This window comes from Porites lutea, chromosome 8 (assembly GCF_958299795.1).
Source record: "Porites lutea chromosome 8, jaPorLute2.1, whole genome shotgun sequence".
Lineage (NCBI taxonomy): Eukaryota > Metazoa > Cnidaria > Anthozoa > Scleractinia > Poritidae > Porites > Porites lutea.
In genome coordinates this window covers 17,534,569-17,557,727 of record NC_133208.1, presented here as the reverse complement: position 1 = coordinate 17,557,727, position 23,159 = coordinate 17,534,569, and the positions used below count along the sequence as shown (strand labels likewise).

The 23,159-nt window shown below is 39.7% G+C and overlaps 1 protein-coding gene across 1 annotated transcript; it reads left to right on the top strand.

Annotated features, from left to right (window-relative positions):
- Window positions 1–881: 881 nt before the first annotated feature.
- Window positions 882–22,558, top strand: LOC140945829 (uncharacterized). Its single transcript, XM_073394882.1, has 17 exons — window positions 882–1,093; window positions 2,811–2,852; window positions 3,864–4,053; window positions 5,081–5,189; window positions 5,598–5,695; window positions 6,526–6,605; window positions 8,061–8,169; window positions 9,499–9,596; window positions 10,391–10,424; window positions 12,157–12,197; window positions 13,134–13,234; window positions 13,975–14,102; window positions 15,041–15,196; window positions 15,808–15,957; window positions 17,324–17,401; window positions 19,026–19,118; window positions 21,047–22,558. The coding sequence occupies exons 1-17, from the start codon at window positions 960–962 to the stop codon at window positions 21,110–21,112; spliced, it is 1,707 nt and encodes a 568-aa protein (XP_073250983.1). The 5' UTR covers window positions 882–959; the 3' UTR covers window positions 21,113–22,558.
- The last annotated feature ends 601 nt before the right edge of the window (window positions 22,559–23,159 follow it).

The window sequence follows — 23,159 nt, the reverse complement described above, 5'->3', positions numbered from 1 at the left end:
CAGCTGAACTTTTCCGAACTAGAATTTCGTACCATCTAACAGTCCTCCCGAAACTCCTTCTCCTTCACTAGTTTCAAAGAAAAAAATCCAAGTCTACAACCGAGTTCTAAGAGTGAAGGCTTCATGAACCTCGTGGTTTTTAGCTCGCAGAACAGGCGCTGATATAAAAAAACGCAAGTAATACGTGATTTTAGAGTTTTAAATTTCGCAGTATTGACCCAATTGAACGGTACTGAAATTTCTCTGCTGGCAGAGGCCTCTGCCAGCCGAGAAGAAGCGTGATATTGGTGCTATTTTTTTTTCGTGAAACGTGATTAGACTTTTGATTCTTTCGTGATTGCCCATCACAAGACAATTTTAACGTGTACGTAAAGGCGGTTTTGAAATTAAGCGTGACACGTTGGCAAATATTTTAGCTTATTTTATTGGTGAACAGAACTGATTTCTTTAAATTTAGGCCGAATTTTCAGGTGATGAGGTTGGCTCAACGGTTTAGTCGTAGCATGTTAACTGCCATATCTTTGGGTAGACAAATTATAGCGTATAAACTTGCCTTTATACTGGTATGGGTCATTTGAATTATTTCCGGTCCTATACCCTGCCATACCCTAACATTTGATTGAGATTTCAAGGAAAACGAGCCACATTTAGGGTGTAAACAGGTCAGTCGAAAGGAAAAATTAATGTGCGAATTTATTCTTTAATTTTCGGTGAAACGTGAACTACTTGATTTTTACGTAGAAATTTTTAGAGTTATTCGAAACGCGTGAAAAGTCTCGTGATTGAGTTACGTGAATGCATTTTTCGTGTTTTCTCTGAGCACACGGTGAACTATATCAGCGGACTACAATGGTCTCTATGGTAACCAAGTTTCAGACTTGAGAACTGCGGGGGAGAGAAAGTCAGGCAAGGATGGTTGATATTTAAGCGCAAAAAAACTGTTCCTCTGATGAGGTAAAATGGTTCTTCCATTCGAACGACAGCCTCTCTTGCACAAGAGATACGCCACACTATCTTCTCCCGACCTTTCGAGGTCGTTTTCGGAGGAAAATGAGGACTCGGCGCGGGGAGATGAGTATGCGGCTTTTCTTAAGTGAGCGACCTTCTTTTGTTTACGAGTCTAATTTTGCGAAGTTGATTTATAATTTAAAACTAATACGTGCTGCGTGATCTTACGTTGCCATTTTCCATGTCTTATGTAGGTTACATTGTAAAATAGCAGATCAGTTTAATTGAGATTTAGCGCCCGTGATGTTCGCACTTAAGAATGAAATGTCGGGGCAGTTTCACCTTTCATAATAATTAGAATGGATATTGAACCCACTTTACGATGAAGTACAAACATTGTGTTATTCTAAAAATACAAACAATGATGTTATCATGATAATATAGCTTTCTGGTCATTAAATTAATGAAGAATCTAAATTGTGCGGGTTGCCAAGAACCTAGATTTTCTAAAACAATAACATTAAATTCAGAGAAACTGAACAAAGCTGACAGGCATGTAAAATTTATAGATTGAATATCCTGTGGTTTACTAATGATACAGAAAACATGAAAAATTTAAATCTCAAATACTATAAATTTTATTGGCAAGAAATTTGTGAAAGAGCGTGAAAAGAAAATATTTAATACATTTTATCAATAAGATTTTGTAAATTTAAAGTAGGAAAAGTATAAATTTAAAATTTTCCTTTAGCCACATGCAAATAGTCCAAATGGGATGAGTTATTTTTTGGAGAAAAAGAAAGAAAGAAACACGCATAAAAAAATTGTTGGAATAAAATAAGTTTTTCATGAAGTCAATCCACTTTGTGGGGAACTTTGTTTCGGTCTTATGAGGGGATTGAGAAACTGCTGCTCACAGGTTATAGTGATCAACCCCAATAAACGGACGCCTTTATAAAGTGCATGGAGTCAAGAAAGGTTCATGGGTGTCCCATTGAATACAGGTTAAATGAAAAGAAAAAAGAGAAGTATTTTTCTTTAATTACGTGTTTATATTTGAAGCCAAGATTTGTCTTACTTGGACCTATTTCCAGTGAACAGATCCTCCTTTTGTCTATACTTGAGTCCCAGGGTGGGTACTTTGGATTTCAAGTGACAGGGATGATCAAATGGGGGCAAAAATCAAAATCCAAAAAAAATGGTAGGGCTTCAAACAAAACCCCAAAAAATCCCAGGACCAAAATTTAACCCAAAAAAATCCCATGCCGGATTCCTGAGCCATAAAAATTTCCAGAGGAACTTTGTGGCTGGGATATGCAGGAACTATCAACTATCATGAATCTTCAGATTGTTTTGAATTCCCATAAAAATCCCTACTTAAATCAAGCTTCCCAAAAAGATACTTGCCAAAATTTTCCTACCTAAAAAAATGCCATCGAAAATTTCAAACCCCCCCAAAATCCTTATCATCCCTGTCACTTGAGCTCTGGAGTACCCCCCCCCCCCCCTTGGGAATTGAGTGAGGAGGAGAAAAGGAGGGGCTGCTTAAATCATGTTAGGTCTTAGGAGTCAAGGAAGCCATAACTTCTGGAGTGGTTAATCTTGTTCTCTGTCTCCAAACTGGTTCTCGAAGAGTGAGTATCTGTTTGTTTATAAATCGATGGGCATGTATAACTGAACTCCCTGAACCAAGACAACAGCTATTAGGCCTGGGTTCAAATTGTATCCAAGCAACAAGCAGCACATGCTCAGGTTGACTAAAATCTTATACAGTAACACACACAATATCGTTATTTAGGGTTTGTTGAGCACAAAGCAAGAAATCTATTTGTGAGTTTTATTTTTATTAAATTTATTATTAGGTCATTGGCAAGTGGGGAAAGACAAGATTTGGGAGTAACAAGGTGAGGGTAAAACTTAATATTATTAATTTTTATATAGCTGGAAATTTTTCCCAACAGCGTGCACTCTCATTGGTTACATTGAGATCACGTGACATCCAATAATGAAAGTATTTCCCGCCAAAATCCTTGAGTGGGCAACATTGCAAAATCTATGACGTCAGAGGTTAACACTTGCACTCTTACCTGCGAATATCGGCTAACGAGCGCCATTACCGCAAAGTTTAATAAATTTCCAGCTTCAAAATTTCCAGTTATGTAACAAATCACTAATAAAGACTGGTACCTCGGGAAATAATTGAGATTCTCTGGAAACAAAATTAACTATTTCCCTCAGGACCAGCCATTAAGTGTTGTAATATTACATAAAAGATTGTTTTGCAGTATTTACATGTTACATTATGGTAATTCAAGGCCCTAGGAAGGCAGATAAATTCTTTTCCATATAACTGTGGGATCTATGCTGGAGACTGATCGATCATCATTAATATTTATCCCCAGAGTTTACAAATATACCAAAAAGAATTTCCCCAGTAGAGCATACAGTATAATGTAATAAAATTATTCATATAATGATAATATTAATAATAATCCCTACAGTGCACAGTGAAATTTGGGCACAATTGGTTCTGTCCATTTTGTGCTTATTAACATTGCATACTGCATAATTGATCATACATGTACATCTTATATGATGATTTGCTAGGTGACACAGTCATGTACATGCATTAAGGACGAGGTAGTTTACAGCTCAATAGACCCAATGCAAAAATGGCTTAGCCTGACTAGCCTTGTTCTTCCAAAAAAAATTAAAAAAAAAAAATTAAAAAAATAAAATTATCTCAATTGAGGCTACAATGTAATCAGGCTAATTTAAGTGTAAAATAAAAGTACATTTATCCAGCAGCTATTTTTTGCATTGGGTCCAATCTCTCTGCACATTTTTTTCTGATCTCCAATCTTTCTAAACTTTTACTTGCTAAATATTAAATATTTAATATTATATATTTGAAGACCAAAGCCAGTTGCAAAGGTGCATCCACAAAGCCACACATCTCCAGCGACAAGAGATTCTAAACAAGCTAAGCTGAAGTTAACTGGACCAGTGTTGTCACCACAGGGAAGTAATAATGGTGTTCTACAGGTTACATTAACAGCAAAACGTAGCATGCAAAAGCACAAGGAAATGATGAGGGTGATAGAGGTGAGCACACCCCATGAAAATGGGAGGGAGGTTGAGGGTGGGGAAGTGATGTATTACAGGTTTCACTAACAGCATAAGACAGCTTGCAGACGTGCAAAGAAATGATGAGGTGATCACACCCCATGGAAATGGGAGGAAGGAGGAGGGAGGGGGAAGTAGTGTACTATTACAGGTTACACTAACAGCATAACACAGCTTGCATTGAAGCACAAGGAAATGATAAGAGTAATAGAGGTGAGCATACCCCAGGGAATGGAAGGGAGGGGAAGTGGTGCATTAACAGGTTTACATTAACAGCATAACATGCCTTGCAGAAACGCTAGGAAACAATGAGGGTGATAGAGGTGAGCAAAGGTCAGGGAAATGGAAGGGAGGTGGAGGGAGGGGGAATTGTCATATTATGGGTTACACTAACAGCATAAAAGAATGATAGAAGTGAGCATATCCCAGGGAATGGGGGTGGGATGGAGGAGGTAGGGGAAGTGTCGTATTACAGGTTACATTAACAGCATAACACAGCTTGCAGAAACACAAGGAAATGATGAGAGTGATAGAGGTGAACACACCCCAGGGAATTGGGGGGGGGGGGGGGAAGGAGGTGGGGGCAGGATTAGTGGTGTTTTGCAGGTTATGCTTAAAACAACAAAACATAGCATATGCAGAAGCTGAGGAAATGATGAGAACACACCCCAGGGAAAGGGGAGAGGGGAGAAAGTGGGCAGAGGGAGGCATTAGGGGTGTACTACAGGTTACATGACCAATGTATGTTAGTAGCAAAACATAGCATGCAGAAACGCAAGGGAATGATGAGAGTGATACACTACATAGAGTTGGGCTTTGCACACCCCAGGGAACTTGGGGGTGGGAGGGGGGAGGGGTGGTTGAGGGGAAACTGGTATACCAAACAGCTGTAGGTTTCCCTAAGAGCAAAATACTGCATGCAGAACCAAATAATTCTAACTACACTGTACATGTATTTTGAATAAATAAAACACCTAAATTGTGTTTGAAATTTTATTTTACATAGGACCACATGCTTCAGCATAAGCAGGAAGAAAGAGAATTGAAGAGATATGAAGGTGACATCATCAAAAAACAACATCAGCTAAGAAGAACCATGGACGGTTTACAAAATAGTAAGTTCTGAAACCTTGGCAGTTACACATCATTGCAGTTCTCAAACAGTCAAGCCTGGTCAAGTATGGTATGCTTGACCTGGCTTGACTGCCATTATTTTTGGTCTGGTACGCTGGTGAACAGCTGATTTCGAGCAAGTTCCTGATACAATCCTCTATGACTGGGGTTCTTATAATTAAATTTCACCCCTGCTCACCATGCATAGAGCCTAGTTCCAGTAGCTCAGTAGTTAGAGCAGTGAATTAGAACTCGGAGGGTCATGTATTCCATTCTCAAATCGATTCTTTCAAAATGGTATTCTTATGTAGCAACATTATAATTATTTATACTCTGATGATGAAGAACTAAAACAGTAAAATATGATAAAAATTGTAAAGGTTAACAAGATGTTGCTTTTCTTTCGTCAGGTGTATATAAGAAAATGAGAGGCGAAGAAGCACGGCTCAGCGAGAACAGCCAGGACATTGAAAAAGTCAAACAACAACATTATATCCAAGAGGACAAGGTTTGATCTTTTTTTTTTCTTTCAGAAACAAAGTTTTTAATTTGTTCTTGAATTATCAGGAATGCCCTTAATGCAGTTTTGTATCTTTAAAGAGCATGTCCCTCAAATCCTAAAGAGAGTGAGAGTGAAAAAGAAGAATATTATGACGTGTGTTTGGTAATAGTACGTCATTAGGTCCATTACTTTTTTATATATACTTTTATAAAGAGCAGTAAGCAAATATAGATCAACACTGCTGAAGAAAGCACCTTAAAATTAGGAAACTAACCAAGACACAGTTTAAAGGTGACACGTCCAAAGTATTAAAGCAAAGACTATAGTTTTGCAAAGTCGTGAAATTTTACAGACTTTTGTATGGTGGAGGGCAGGGAACTTACCCATCCCCCACAAAACAAACGTCTGTAAAATTTCGCGACTCTTCGGAGCTATACCCTCTTTAGTTTTCGAGAAATCACTTTCAAACTTGGCAAATATTTTATTGATTCTACTTAAGGCATTCTTTCCAGCTGTTCTTTCTAGCTGCAAATTTTTGCTAACTGGTCCCAGTCAAAGGTTTCAAAAACAGCAAACAAACAAACAAATGCGGAAAGGTGTATTCTGTGAATTTTTCCAACATACCCTGTATGTGTTATTGAACACTTTCTTGCAGCCTCAGAAATGTCATCAATTTTTTGCACTTTTCCTTCTTATCAAAAATATTTTATTTATCATCTTGCCCAGATCTAATTTCATTGTATCTCGGTTGATTTTTTTTTTGACAGATGTGTGATTTTTGATAATTAGTATTCCTTGATGGTGACTGAATTTTTAAACTTTTAAATATTTACCAGGTAAACAAGTCTAGGATTGAAAGAAATATGTCTGCTCGCTTGAAGTTCAGGGACAAAGACCGAAAAGTTGCTTCTGAAATGTAAGTGTCAGGTCCTGCCTAGAGCTTTGGGTTCTTGATTTTAGGCTGTGAGAAGGCTGATATCTCAAGCAGATTCCCTTTTTACAGGATACGTTTTTCATATTGAATTTAAAATGGCGGGGTCTCCCTGTAAGGGTCATTATCATATAGTTTCGAATATTCTACATTGTCATCTCTTCCAACTTCAAATGAGATATGTCCCAAATTTTCCAACGCTGAAGGGTGGCGTTACTCAATCCTTTCCCTGCGCACTTTCCGCGCTTTACTCGCCCTTTCCGTGTGAACCTTCGTTACTCTGACTTGCAGGTACAGGTTATACATATGGGCCTTTTTACTAACCCACACTGGGTACAGGCTCCCCTCCCCCCTCCTCTAAATCACCAGTCCTTTCCCCTCCCCCATGGACACAATTAACAGTCGGCTTCGGACAGTGTTGACTGGAACTTGCCGATGTGCAACGAAATCCTTTCCGGGGTTGGACATGATGACCGCCCGGACAGGTCAAATACCAATAACTGTCATTTGTAGTTGAAGGTTTGTATAATGCTTTAAGAAATTCAAATGCAAAATCATAATGTTTGCCCAGCCACTTTTCTGGTTTGTCTGAAAGTCCCAGTGACATGATCCGACCCCGGAAAGCTGTTTTACTTTTGTTGTGCTTATACATTAAAGATCAATAGTTGTGCAGATGATGTGATAAAATTCTCAGTCAACAAAACAAAATGTGCTGGATTGGACTGAATTAGATTTTGGCTATGTTCACACGGCATCGGACAAAGCTTCGTTCGTTCACACGGAACCACCTTAACCATACAGAAATTTAGACGCTAGCCGTTTAAAGTTCGTGTGAACAGAGCGAAAACCACTGAACGGTTTCGCGTGCAAACGAAGTGACCGGCCAAATTTTTCAGCCGGTCGAGAATTCGTCCGGTACCGGGTGAACGTAGCCTTTGATTCTATTAGAGCGATTTTCGTATGACCTTGATATGAAAACGCGCGAACAAAACAGAAATAACAAACGAACGAAAATAGAGCGATTTGATTGGGCTATCGAACGGATTCAAACGCGTGGCTTTTGGTTGGTTAAGCGAACACTCGGCTGAAAAACTTCGTGCCCGAAGAACTTTCTCGAAATCAATCAATACTTTACTTTGACGTCATACTGCAACACTTTTAGCCAGTCGAACAATGCCTTCTCCATATTAGGGTTTTCTTTGGCGGGAAAACGAAGAGTCCATGTTTGGATCTTTTCATCCATTGGCTGATAAAACAAATAACGAACACTTACCGAAACCATTTGTCAAGGCCATACGAAAATCGCTTTATTTGGCTTTTGGATCGAAAAGTTAATGTTACTTTCGAGAAACGGTTCCCTAATTGGACGTTGGTTCCTTACTAAAATAACGATAATATTTGTAGCCCAGCCTTTCATAAGGATATCCTTTTTCATTTTAGGACTGAGGCTGAGTTTCAGTATTGTAAAGCGGCCAAGCAATTAGAGCTGACAAGAACAGAGGTCTTTGCACTGACGCAGCAGTTTGAAGCTAACTTGAAACGGATCGAGGTCAGATTGTCACCCCTTTAATTCAAAGGATGCTTAGAATTAAAATAATTTTTTAATTTGGAAAATTGTTTTCAATGTACGTGCGAGTCTGCCCGCCAGGGAGGAGGGGGTGTACTGCTACGTACGTGAAGATGTACTTGTATCCAGATGTAGCTTGTTTTGAAATTCTTTTTTTCACTAATAAGCCCGACGGATGCAAGCCCTCCCGCTCTTCCGTTTAAAGGCCTTCCTAAAACCCATAAACCCGGGACTTACAAGCGAGAGTTTACTGTATATAGGTACGCTGTGAAGGGTTAGGGTCTTCAAGCGGCCTAGTTTTGGGGGTAGTGTTTAGAAATCGGAATATTTATTTTGGTCCAGAATATGTGAGGAATTCATAGTTAGTTTGGGATATGTAGGAAATTGGGTTTCTTAGGCTTAAATAGGCTTGTAAAAGTGCATACCTTTTATATCAGAGTCCCTGCCGCATAATCTACGCCCTGTATTCCCTGGAGACTTCCCGGCAGACAGATGTGAAGCTTTTGCGTTTGAATAGAGAACTTGGTTTTTAACAATCATCTGCTGAACAAAAGTACTTAGTTCGGTGATGCGTTTGTTTGTAAGTTAAGCCTATATCTTGGAAATCTTTGGTTATTGCTGCCGTTCCCTCCGCCTCCCAGTAGAGTGTTGAAGCTCACGAGGTAATCGTGGGTTTACGCCCTTCACATTGTATGTGGAGTGGGGGGTGTTGACTAAGCAAATGTAGTTTCATCTGCGTACGATTGTTATTTTGCGTGTGTAAGAAAGAGCCACAAATACAAATTTATCCCAACAGCTGTAACCATTTCAAATGTAGCTAAATTTATTTTAGGTAGGGTTAAACTTGAGCCAATGTGACCAGCGTCTTTGCTATCTCAAGCACGTGTTCTGTGTTGGCGCCCCTTTAGATTACAGGACTTATTTTACATATTGCCTTAGTTTTGCCAACATGGTGGCGGATCATTGTGGATCCAGTTTATGTCATTTTTGTGCGAATTTTTGGGGATTCCTTTTGCCCCACCCTCTTATTTCTCGGTTCAGGTTAGTCTTTTCCACTGAATCAGGTTCCAGTGTGACGGTGCCTGTTAGTGGCCGCTGCTGGTGTGGTTCCCGCTTGTGTGGTTGCTATGGATACCTCCCATTTATGCCTGGGTTATTTAAGACTCTACCCCACTACCTTTTAAGGCATCAGTTCCCAAGCTAATCTTTTGGCGATGAATTTAACTTTCTTTATCTGGTAGTTATGGAAGTTTATACAAAACGTCTTTAGCATTATATACCGTCTCCATAATTCGTATGGTTATTTTACAGGAGAAAGGACATGCGTTGAAGAAAAGTCTTGCGGAATTGGCTATTGCTGCTAATCAGCTTGCGTTAAAGAAGAGAACACAAGAAGTGGACGATGGGCGGTAAGTATTCTTCAACACGCTCACTTGAAATCAAACAAATGATTTTGATGAGGATAAACACGGCTGAACCTCTCTACAACGGCCGCCTTGGGGACAGAAGAAGGTGGCCGTTGTAGAGAGGTTTAAAGCAAGAGTCAATGTATGGATTTTTTTTTTCCGCCGGGACGAAAAAAAGTGGCCGTTGTAGAGAGGTGGCCGTTAGTGGACGTTTTACTGTAGAGCAGTTTTCATTTGAGTGTCGAAAAGTAATTGGTTTTGCACTTTCTACACGATGCGATTGGCTTAAAAGATTCGCGCCACCTTTTCATCCAATCAGAAGTAAAACCAAAGCCAATTGTGACGCACCCGCATGCATTTTCCCGCGCTTTGCGTCAGCCACATGTAATTACTTCGAGTTTTGATTGGTTCAATGTATTGTCTGTGTCCTATGTGATTGGCCAGAGTAATTACTTTGGTTTTGGTTTTACGACACTCAAACGAAAGCCACTCTATCAGGGAAACCAATTGCATTATCCACAGGATGGTAATTTATCTGGTGGATAGCACTATCCACCTTTTGAAAAACTATGGCCCAAGTCAATTCATTTTGCCTGTAAGTCTACTGTAGTTTGATTATATACTTCTCCGAGAAAACCGCTTTGCCTAAAGACAGTGTCAAGCGTTTTCACCTTTGGAACACGTTGGCCCATATTTCTAGCCTTACAGTTATTTTACGCTACTGCTGTAAGCAGAACTTAAACTTGTTTCTTTGCATTTCTTTATGTAGCGTTTATTTTTACTGGTTTTCTTTGTAGGTATGTCCAAGACACAAGCATCAAGGACATTCAGGTTAGCTACGATTAAAATTCTGACATTTTCAAGGTTTCTTTCTTATACGCACGATGTGCTATCCTACAGTCTTTTCCCTTGCGAGCATAGGTTTCTCCCTTGCATGGATTTTAACCAACTTCGCGACAGACAAGCCACGCGAACGACTTCGTAAACACTAAAAGCCATACAAGAGAAAAACCTCTGCTCGTATAGGGTAGCAGTCTAAGGGTGCTTTCCATTTGTCAGAACTGGCCGGCCGGACCATTGCCCGACCAGTCAGTTTGAAAGTGAAATAGGCTTTTTCCAAGAGCTTTAACTGAAAAACCATCTCCTTCGTGCATACTATTCAGGATTTGAAAGATCTGGCCAGAGAGTTTTGATTACAAGGGAAATTATCAGTGCGATGGGAATAGTCTGGCCTGTTAGTTCTGACAAATGGAAAGCGCCCCAAGATATATGCCGAAATGTAGTGTGTTCTCTACGGGTTGAGGCTCTGTTCGGTGTTCCTTTACTGTACACGCTAAAAAATCAAGATTTTTTTTGGCAATTTAACACGAATAACAGCAGTTTCCGTTTTTAGATGCCCGAGAGCACGGTGTGAAGGAGCAAAAAGATTCCATCTGTTTGCTCCTCTTGCTGTTGTCTCGCGCGTCTCCTGTGTTTCTCTGGCCCAGCTAAAACGAGCCAATAAACTGCTATTTAGTGGCCAATCGATTGGTAACTGCGAGTTGCTAATGTTGAAATTGTAATTATTATTTTTTCTTTCATTTAGCAAAGTTATTCCAGTCATTTCCTTTCTTCATTTGATTATTGCGTAGAATTCAGTTGTGAACCCTTCATTATTACGTAGAATTCAGATGTGAACTCTTTTGTCTCCGTTTCTCCACTTTTCTTGTTTGTAAATAGCTCCTGCTAAACGTTATTCGAAGCTTTTACTTGGTCAATCCGAAATAATCTCACAAACATTTTCAAAACCGCGCGCCATGTTGAACAAAACAAAGAAAACAAGTTTCCTGTGACGTCATCCATGTAGCTGTACTCAAATAGATCATGGGCAACGACCAGTTACAGCGCACGTAAAATTCACATCATTGTATAAACCAGTATCAGTTACATTATCAGTATCTTTATCGTATCAGTATCATTATCATTTAACATTAACATCAAAATCAACATTAAAAACATTAACATTTACATTTATATTCACATTTTTTATCAGTATCGTTATCGTTGTTATTATCGTTTTCAGTATCAGTATTATCATAATCATTCTCATTATCGTTAACATTAACATTCACATTATCAGTATCGTTATCATTACAAGTAAAAGTTTTATTATTATCATTATCGTTATCACAATCGGTATCGTTTTCAGTATCAGTATCATTATAATCATAATTATCATTATTTCATTTTCATTTTCACTCTCTTGTATTAGTTTATGCAGATATTTACAATTTTATTTTCTAACTGCCCACAAATAGCAAAGGCTAGTCTAGGTGGGCAGTGTCTATATAAAACAAAATACGCACTCCAAATGGTATTGTATTAAATTAACAGGTCAACAAAAGTTATTTTAGCTTATATAAATATATTAAGTTGTACTCAAAATTTCACTACTAGTGCGGAGCTCAATAACACACGTCTGCACAGTACCAGAACATGCGCACTCATTACTTTAGCCATTTGCCGGGCACGTACATGTAGACACTATAACTTGAAGTGACCGTTTGTCCTCTACTCTGTACAGGATGACAGGCGACGCAACCAGGCTTTGACGGAGAAACTCAAGTAAGTGACTGTGATAAGTTTGAACACATGTAACTGTTTCCCAAGAGCCCAGCAAACAAACTCTGGGATATCGGTCCCCCGAGAGATTGCTCGCAGAACACCGTATTTATTCCATTAAACGCCGCGGTAAATTTTTGCGTTCCCGATACGGCGTTTAATCAAGGGCGGTGTTTAATTCGAGTTCCACGTTTATTTCAAAAATCACTTTTCTTACGTGATTGTAAATCACAGACAAGAACGGTTATGAAAAATCATTTGTAAATATTATGTAAAACGGAAAGATGTTTAAAGTTCGAATGTCTCACTTAATGCTGAGATAAATCGCAGTTGTCTGGATGGTGCAAATTGCAAACTTGTACCGAGATTTTCCCCTATAATCCTCCAATAAACGCCTCATTTTTCTGACTTGGGTGCGGAGTTTATTCGAGGTTGTGTCTCTAATTATTGCTTCTCTAATTTTGGTTCAGTCTGTGGCATTTGATTGAGTAAATACGGTATCCTTTAGTAATGTTTAACCGGTTTACACTCCCCTATCTATAAGATAGAAGTAAAGAGCGTAGAATCTCGTCTGGACCCTTCCCTCCATCTTTGACACTCGTGTCAGTTGGCACCTTCAGCAAATGAAAATACGATTTGAATAGAGTCCTGCGAACCTTTTAACGACGTAAATACAGTTCAAATTAATATGAGCACATCTATATAATTTGTGTCCTTGGTAAGCTCAATACTGCTCTTTCTTAAATGCTCAGTAGTTTTCTCTTTTGGTCTTCTTTGTGGTGAAAGTAACCTTTTGTCGTGTTTTTTTTGTTTGTACCCAGCGAAGGGCACAAACTCCAGTATTTTTCATATTAGACTGGGAAGTGATTAAATGTGTATTCAGAATGAGCTGTTGTCTGTTACGTATTTAAGGTTACTAGTGCTTGTTTATTTCCGTAGGGGTATTTCAAACCAAGGATTAAAACACGAATATAACAAGCGTCGTATGAGTAGGGATTTGATAACCTCCAAGGATATGTTGTCATTAAAGTCGCGAGAAGGTTTGTTATTATTTAAGGCTTTTTCTTCTCATGGGCGTGGCGACTAGAATTTATCGCGAGAATCATACATAATTCTCCCCAAACTCCTTGTTGGTGAGCTTTTGACGCTGTCAGTAACTTCTTGTTTCCACGAGCCTCCCTCCTATTTAGGCGTTTCAGTCTGGATTTATGTTTGTCGGGTTGATTTTTAACAGAAATGGCTAGCGGTGTCATCATATCTCAATTTCAAATGGTAACAGTCTTGCTGCGTCTTCTAATTGCGCTAAGTTTTACTTGCAAACAGTTGCAAGTTATTTTCGTAAAACTGTAAACTTGCCAATTAAGACCCAAATCACGAAGAACTCGTGATAGTAAGACTCCCTTTTAGTCCTTTACTCCACAACTATTAACGCTTTGGGTGCCAAGTGTGGCCAAGGACAAAATTCAACAAAAATTCCCAAATTTTGTTTTGCAAAAGTTTGAAAACAAATAGCACCATTTGAAAGTACAGGCAGAGAGGTTTCATTTGAATGGTCACATCATAGGATTTCGTCCACAGACTCAAAAGTTAGGACTATACCTTAAGGGACTCCAACATTCACCCTGGCAGTGAAAGGGTTAGTTTACCCAATAGAACGGTCTGTAATTGGCAAAATGTATATGTCAGTTCATCGTTTTTCAGACGATGTTTGACTGCCCAGCATCTGCTCGCAGCATTATACTTACCATTTGTAACCTCTAGTATCGTGTCTTACTCGCAGAGGGACGAAAAATGACAGATATTAATCGACGGCTACAATACAATTCAACCAGTCAGAAGCAAGCTAAGCAGGCCGCCGAATACCTTGAACTTGACCGGCAGGGTAAAGAGATCGAGGAGAGAGGGCAGGTAAGGATGATTCTACCATTATATACTGGGCTTAAGCAACGGACTTTCTTTGTCTTGCTTCCTACATAACCCCTTAACTAATGCAGCTCCTTCCCTCTCATATAAGGAGTCTTTTCCTTGCCCGACAGGGTAAAATAGGGATGAAGGAGAGATGGCTGGCAGGTTAGGATGAGCCCGTCAGTATATCCTGGTTCTAACCCAGGCGCCTCTTTTGCCTTGCCTCCTATATAACTCCTTACCTAATATAGCCCTCACCCTCCCCTCCTCAAAAGCGAACCATGGAGCGTTTGAACTTGACCTACAGGGAAATGAGATTGATGATATGGTGAAGTCTTCCTCTCCCCAGGGGTGGATCTGGGGGGAGGGTGCAGGAAGGTGCACCCCCCGGGATGACCTGCGGCTTTCTAATTAACACTGTGCATTCGCTTCACAATTATACAAAACCTGCTGTATCGTTTGATATGTAATCTTACCAGTTCACATTATGTTATTGCCTAGTCGAAAGCCCTCTTTTTTGTATTCGCTTTTAAAATTTGTTTATGTCATCAGTCGGTTAGTGGTGCACCCCCTCCTAAGAAAAATCCTGGATCCGCCTCTGCATCCTAAACAACGAGCAGTCTCTCTAAAACAGCAGAATCCTTGTGACAGCCCCTTAGTCTTAGCTTGACGTCATTTTCAAAGTCAATTGCTAGGAGCTTACGCTACTCCATTAGCGACAGTGGCTATTGAGGAGGTAGATTGAGTTTACTTAACCCCTTAAATATATATAGGGACATTTGATGCCAAAACGCTACGCAAATTACCCAATCAAGTACAATGGAATCAGTGTATACTAATGCGTAGTAATCTATTCTCTATTTCACCGGTTAAATAAAATCACTCTAAAATACAACTCTATGTGCATAGTCCATTAATACACTCTTGACTTTTTGCTACAGTTTGCCGAGGCTCGACGACACCAGCAGATCGAGCAGTTGACTAAAGATAGGAAACAACAACACTACTACCAAATGGTCGAATGGAAGAAAAGATTCATTGAAAAACAGAATGAAGCAACTCGACGAGTGCACGAGGACAATGTGAAACATTTGCAGGTTAGTTTGGCAGGAGTTGTCATTGGTGGTTGATGGTGATGATGATGATGATGAGGGTGATGATGTTGACGACGACGACGACGATAATGATGATGATGATGACAGTGGTGTTGATGGTGGTGATGATAATGATGATGATGAGCTGCAAATTTGTTACGAGACAAATTCCCTGGTCCGCCTGCACTGTCCTAATGCGGCTCCTCTGATGTTTTTTGAGAACTTTAACTCACTTTCTTGCCAGAATGTACCTAACCAATAACATCACTCAGATTTTCATTGCAGTGTACCTGCTAACTTCAAGTTCACTTGCAAAATGTTATGTTATTATGTTTTTAATGCAATAATCCCATTGTCTTCTTTTGTGTACTTGTAGCTATTTTGCTCTAGTTGTTAGCATCTGTTTCACGGGTCAAGTAAGATTACTCTATGTTGTATGTCATGTTATGTCATGTTTTGTTGTGTTATGTTATGACTGGTTCAATTTTGTCTGTCTTAAATCACAGCTTCCTCTCTATGGTGTTTGCTTAAGTTGCATACCCATGTGACTTCACGGGCATGCGCTGTTGATGAGTTATGAGTAGCTATGTTTATTTTTTGCCCTTATTCATTAGAAAGTTGTCAACAAGATGGAAGAGACCGAGCATGCGCTATACAACCGTGTGCGTGCGGCTGAAATGCAGCGTAGAAAACAGGAGCAAGATGTCCAAAGGCTCATCGGTGAAATGGAATCGCTAACGAAAGAAAATGAGAAACGAATGAAGGTATCTCGTAGAGCTGTTTTCAGTTACTCTTTTTAAAAAGGAACCTGTACTACTAGAACAAATTTTCCTTGAATTGGTCGAAAGAAAGTCAAATTCCATTTCAAAGCTCAACTAATTAACTGTTCTGTTCTAGTGAAGTTACAAACCTCAGCCTACACACTAACCAGCTTAAACAAGTACAACTCGAAGCAACCAAGTATTGCGGAGTCAGAAAAGAGAAATCTTGTTTGATCTAGTCAAGCTGGTTTTTGGTTATATGACTTCATATAAGCTTTATGGCCGTGCCGATTACAGACACGTGGAACCAAACTAACTTACCAACTTGTGGAACTATTCAGTTGTCGTCTTCAGGGGCACCCAACGTCAATTTTCGGAAAATGTCTGTTCGGAAGACGATTTGGGATCTAGAATTTTCGGAACATTTGTTGTAAATTTTCTTTGCTTGCCTGCCTCTCCTAGGATTTTCGAACATCTAAAAATGTTATAATTGCCCATTTTTAACGGATTTTTACCCGAAAAAGGTCACCTAGAATTTTCGGGAGCCTTTTTTTCCGGCTGAAATGTTCGAACTGAGATAAGTTTTGATCCCTATAATTTTCGGATCACTAGACTTTCAGCTAGGAAATCCGAACAAATGATGAAAAAATCTAGGGGATAAAAATATGCCTATATCTACAGTTTAAATACTAAAATACGTTGAACAATGCTATGTTTAAGTGGTTTTGAACTATATTCTCGATTGGTGCCCCTCTCTTCTTCCTAAGAACTTATAGTCTCTAAACACTAGACCCGCGTTGTTCAAACGTTGGATAGTGCTATCCCGGCGGAAAAAATCACTATCCAGCGGATAAGTATTAGGGAAACCAGTTGCGCTATTCAGTGGACAGTTATTTATCCATTAGCGTTATCCATAGCCTGTAGTGCAGGCGTTTTCATCGGGTGCGCGAATGTTTTTGCTCGCTTTATTTTCTGATTTTAACCATTTATTTGAGTTACTGGAACAGGTTTTGCTCCCAATAGCAGTAGCACCTTTTATATTTTAAAATTTTGCTCAAAGAACATTTTAAAAACGCTCACTGGGAATTTTATGAACAATTTTCATGTCGGAAACGTATGTTTCCCGTACAAAGCCTTGGAGTAGAATGCAAAGTTTGTCTGAGTCACGCGGGGGTCTAAGGTGACAAAACCTATTCTTAGTAATAGTAGAAAGCGCTATTTCGTCGTTAACTGGATAAAGATTCATCTAGTAGAAACGTTATCCACCTTTTGAACAACTGGGGCCAGTCCTTAAAACACTATCGCGTATTAGCACTCACTGCTTACTATTTCAAACTGTTCTTATGCGTTTTATACTTGTTGATTTTAGGAAATTCAAGAACAATATGACCGCAAGAAGGTGGAATTAGCGCAAAAGCTCTTGCGAGAGAAGGCTGAACTGGCAAAGGTATTCTGCGTCCGGAACTTACTCTTTTCTCTTTTTCATGCAGCCATAACGTACGGCTCCCGTTGGAGGACCAAGCCCTTAGAGTGATGGGCGTCAAATTTCTCCTTGCAATATCACAGCTTAATAAAACAGCGTGGTCTTGAGAATTAAGGACATGATCACACAAGATGAATCTAATTGATACTTCAACAAATTCTCCCCACTACTTCTATTCAAAACGTATAGGGATAACAAATGACAATTTGAATTTTGATGTTATATGGTTTAAAGGGGTAAGCATAGGCGTTTTGGAGTGACTCACGTCAACCGGAACTGAGGCGTGCTCCCTTTTATTATATCTTGACGCTGCCAAATCCTTAATGCTTTGTTGTCTTGCTCTTATCGAGTCGAACTACCCAAAGATATTTGTTCCACCGTGGTTGATTTTCTTTGTTTGTTTTGTCTTTTTTTTGGAATATGCACTCCTCCAGGAGCAGTTAAAAACAATACTCTATGCAAAAATGAATGTGCCTTTGCTGACCATTCTTTGCTTTTTATATCACTCTGTACTTCAGGGTCCAGTTGTTCGAAGGCCAATGAGTGCCAACCCGGGGTTAAATTTTAATGCGGGTTTCTTTTTCTTCTGTTCAAAAACACCTCGAAAAATTTCCCTACTATTTTTAGAGCATAAAATTATCAAATTGTAGACAATAAGAATTAAACTGAAATTGCTTTTAAGCTTTCATGTCTGAATTCAAATTTTGCACAAACCCTGGGTTAACTTAACCGCGGCTTTGAACAACTCCGCCCAGATTTTGTTGGTGTTTTTTAAGGCAGTTCTTTTGTTCTATGTTTCACAGATAAATCAGTCAATAACTTAAAAAAGCCATAATCCCATCAGTTAAGCAGTCCTCGAGGCTAATTATTGGCCAGTGAGTAACTTAGTCAGATTTTAGGTGAGTCAGGCATTTAGTCAGTCAGATGGTCTTCTTGTGTTTTAGGATAATTTTACAATTAGTTGAAAAGGAGGTCAGTTAATTAGCCAGCCATTATGTGAGCCGATCAGCCAAAACCAGTGATGTCATTTTGTAAACCAGTCAGACAGGTCAATCAGTCAGTCAGGCAGCGAACCAGCCAGTCAGCCAGTCAGTCAGTCAGCCATCGATCAGTCAATCAGGTAAGCCTGTTAGTCAGTTCATCGTGTTCCCACTAAGCCCCTAGATCTCCTAGATCTTTCCTCTGCCATCTGCTAAAGGCTCTCTGAACCATATATATGGCAGCGAGGCCGAGCATTTAGAGCGTTAAACTTGCAATCCAGAGGCTTCGACCCTGACCCATTGATAATCAGTCCGCCCATGTTTAGAAAGAAAACTGTTTAACGCTTATTTGCCTTGTTGCCGTTAGAATGCTTGCAGTCCGCCTTTTCTCTGAAAATCAACCAGCGCGATTGCCAACAGTGACATTACAATAAGTGATTTAATAGGACGAGACGGGAAAAGACTCGGCTCGCCGCTCGCGTGCATGGGTTACCCAGGGGCAAGAGAGGATAAAATAAGAGACTGGTCGCAGTTTATTTTGCTGTTTGCTTATCGATTTTTTTGTAAATGTTTTCTATTTCATTTTATTTTACTTTGTTACTAATTAGGCACATAATCAACGCGAGGAAAGTATTCAGAGGTTATATCAACACAGAGCGAGACTGAACGACGAGAAATACCTGCTCAGCGAGGGGGAAAGGGTAAGTTACTGGGTTTTGTAAACTGAACAAGTGGTAGATAGAGCGACTTTCGTATGACCTTGAAAAACAGTTTGGTAAGTGTTCGTTATTTGTCTTGAGTGAAAACTCTTCGTTTTCCCGCCAAAGAAAACCTTAACATGGAGAAGGCATTGTTCGATTGGTCAATCGTGTTGCTGTATGACGTCAAAGCGAAGTATTGATTGATTTCTAGAAAGTTCTCGGACATGACGTTTTTTCACCCGAGCGTTAGGTTAACCAACCAAAAGTCACGCGCGTTTATATCCGTCCGATAAAGCAATCAAATCACTCTATTTCCGTTCGTTTCTTGTTTCTGTTTTGTTCGCGCGTTTTCATCTCAAGGTCATACGAAAATCGCTCTAGTGGGAGAAAAAGTGGAACGCTTGAAATGGGGACGGGACGTGGAAAATGTGGGCAATTTGAGTCAAGTCAACACTAAAGGGTTTTTTTAAACATCTGGTCTTAGTTGTTCCAAAGCTGGATGGCGCTATCCAGCGGTTAATTCACTATCCAGTAAATAAATATTAGGGAGACCAATTGCATTATTCAGTGGATAGAGAATTTATCCGGTGGATAGCGCTATCCACCGGTTGAAGAACTGGGACCAGTGCGTTTCTTAATATTATGTTGAATGAACCACTTCGTCACTCGTCATTTGTGCTCCACGTTTATCTCCTCCTCCACCGTTCAAAAACTCATAAATAAATTATAAGGAAAAAAAAAACTGTTTAATGAGTGTCTTTGTATCTCATAAAGACACGGCTAAACTTTACGTCCAATTTTTTAGACCAAAACAACCCTAAATCTAAATATTAGTGCAAGAATGAGTTGAGTTGATCTATACCAGAGATTATGAAGCCGTTCAAAAAACACGCAGGAGTGTAGTATCAAGTTTAAAAACTCTCGGCTTCGCCTCGAGTTTTTAAACCTGATAATACACTCCTGTTCGTGTTTTAAACAGTACTTAATCCTTTGCAGCAGTTATATACAAGGCACCACAAAGTTTTAAATATATATCCTTTGAATACAGCCGTCTCTCCTTCCTCCTCGCTAGCGAGGATGGAGGGGAGGTGGCTGTATTCGTAGGTTATTAAATTTATGACAAGGAGGGACTTACAGGGAGAGAGTCAGATTTATGTGTTTCACCTGGTGAATAAGGTCGGTTTACTTTCTTTAAGTATAACCAACTGAAGCTTAGTAGCCGCAGAGTCCATGATCTTCAAACAATCCCATGAACCTGAGATGTTGAGCAAGACTATTGTCTCTGAACGTGCAGGAATAGGTGGGAAGATCTGTTAGAAAATAAGTACTCGTGCACACTTGCACTTATCTCCACACTTGTGGGGATACCTCGGCTGGTTTTGCCGACAAAACACGCGTTAACGTGCACATAAAAATTTTTGCATTGCACGCGTGCAATGTCTCTTTTCAAGGTAAAGGGTTTTTTGATTTTTGCGGATTCAATCGAGTCAAAGAGGCCTATTGAATAAGAAATAATGTTTTTAGTTTGACTCGCTTTGTAGGTCCATCCACCTCAGGGGCGGATCTAGGGGGAGGGTGCAGGGGGTGCTCATCCCCCCCCCCCCACCCCCTGAGATGACCTGCGGTTTTCTAATACAACTGGTATTCTGCAAAAAAACAAACAAACAAACAAACAAACAAAACTATGTGGTTTATTGGTGTTGAAGTAGAGCAAGAGACGAGTGCACCCCCTCCTAAAAAAAATCCTGGATCCGCCCCTGCACCTCCTTTTCACGCAATATACGCGCAAAATAAAATACTCCAAATATCGGGAAAGAGCGCCTCTTACTATAACTTGGTACTACGGGATGTATTTCATATTTATAAAGCTACAATCTGTTAATTTTCAATAAGTATTTATCAAAACTTTCATTACAAACACTCCTTAGGAACATGACCGTCTAGCCAAGATTGGCCTCAGAACAGACAACCTCGAGCAGGAAGTTCATTCATGAAGAGTGGAAAAGTTGTGTTTCTACGTAAATCTTTCAGTTATACGTCGAATATTTTGAATTGCGTGTGAGTGGTCCGTTTGCCTTCGAGTCCCGTTATATATACTTCGTCATCCAATGACCAAAGGTTTTTCTAAGGCCCTGACCACACTAATACGTTTTAAAAAGTATGCGTTCTCGTTGTCATCGATAATGCATCGGTCGATTCGCGTCTATGCTACCATTTTTGACGGATTTTCGACTGTCCACACAAAAACGTTCGAAAACGATAGAATTGCCCGTTGTGACGTAAGTTGAACTATATGCGCATGCTTCAAACACGCGCATGGGATATTTTCGGTCATCGTTTTCATTTTGATCGGTTTTGAACGTCCACACTAATATGATATGTATTTGTTTTCTTTTTGATCCACTTTCAAGAGCGTTTTCAAATCGATGCGTTTTCGATGAAAAAGCTCATCGTATTATTGTGGACGGAAAACCTAAAGGCATCCTGATGTATGCCTTTTAAAACTAAGACTCATTAGTGTGGACGGGGCTTAAGTAAACATTTCAGAAGCCTCTTTCCTAGACTACCTCTGGTCACTCACTTCCGTTTCCTGCGAGGGAGTGGAGGAGAATGTCTAGACGGATCAGATCGAATTGCTTTATGGGACTGAAGTGCTATAAAAAGATCCTTGAATTCCAGCTTTTTCTTTGGACAGCAGTTCTCACATTTTGCCCGGAACAACTGCTTGCTTGTCGTAGTTAATGATTTACTTAGAGGATGACTTTCCTGGTAGACCTTCCCATAGACAAGTGAGTTTTAATTTTATCAGTGGCAAAGGAAAGCGAGCAGTAACTTTGTTCGCATGCTGTTGCCTCCTTTGTAGCTGTGGCTCAACTCTTTGAACAGTGCTGTACTTTAAAAACATTCTTGCTTCTTCAAGAAATCTTAAATCAATGACGCACTTAACCAGTTAAAAAACGAGAACTAAAAACCTTGTAATGATGTGATATCATGTGATATCTCTTTTCGTACGGGAATGAAAATTCGCATTTGAGTGTAATGAGTTTTATAATGAAAGCTATATTTTTATATATCATATAGAAGTTTGGTGTTTTCTTTTAGAATTATCCCCTTAGCTTGACCTACAGTGGCTCCGAAAAACAGACACCAAGAGTTGATTCTAGCCTTTTTCACAGGGAGCTCTTACATTAGATTACAATCAACTCTCTCATAAATAGGTTGAGTATGATCGTCCGGGTGAACGTAGTCCTCAATAGGACTGTTGTTGTTGACAGTGACTGACGTTTTATGGACCTGTGGGGTAGTCATCTTGAGAGTCAAAGTGAGTTGTATCACGTTAGTTGATGGTATTTAACTCTGGTTATTGACCTGATTGGTCAATTAAGTAACGATGTTATTGGTCGTCTGTCAGTTATATCATATTAAAACAACTAAACGAAGTTTTCGATTTCCCTGGAAGGTTCGAGTGATTGGGAGTCGCCTGTAGTTGTCTCGTGTAGTGGGAGGTGTGACCGTATTAGGAGCCTTGGCGGAGGCAATTGTATTGTGATACACTTGAAAATTTCTTATGGAAAGCGAACAATATTTTGTACGTCACACAACGGAAGAAAATATACAGTGGTTGAATAACGCCGCATTGTCTTTTGTTACTTTTCGCTACTTTTGATATTTTATCCTTTTGGCCGCCGTAGATAGTGCGCTCGCACACTTTAGACAGACTCGTACCCAGTATTTTGGGGATGAGAGAAGGTTGGGGTTAGGTTAAGGCGCGCGGAGACTCATGGAAAGCCGGGGAACGAAAGAAAAATAGCGCCCCTTCCCAAGAAAATGCTCAGGGATTTCTCCGAGGGGACAAATCAAAGTGGCCTAAGCGACTAAGCAAGCCCGGAGGACTACCATGTGAAAGACATAAGGATGCTCGATCGTGGGAAAATAAAATTAATACCTCGGAGGAAAATAAGAGTTTGTGGTACACCAGAGGAGACCAACTGGGCGTGGCACAAGCTTTATTTGACCGACCTCTAAAGGAGACCATTCTCC

Excerpts from the sequence above, each read along its gene's own strand:
- LOC140945829 (XM_073394882.1), top strand. The coding sequence starts at position 960 with ATGGTTCTTCCATTCGAACGACAGCCTCTCTTGCACAAGAGATACGCC. Across the intron at positions 6,606-8,060 it reads CGAAAAGTTGCTTCTGAAAT|GACTGAGGCTGAGTTTCAGT; the intron begins GTAAGTGTCAGG and ends TTTTCATTTTAG. Across the intron at positions 15,197-15,807 it reads ACAATGTGAAACATTTGCAG|AAAGTTGTCAACAAGATGGA; the intron begins GTTAGTTTGGCA and ends CTTATTCATTAG.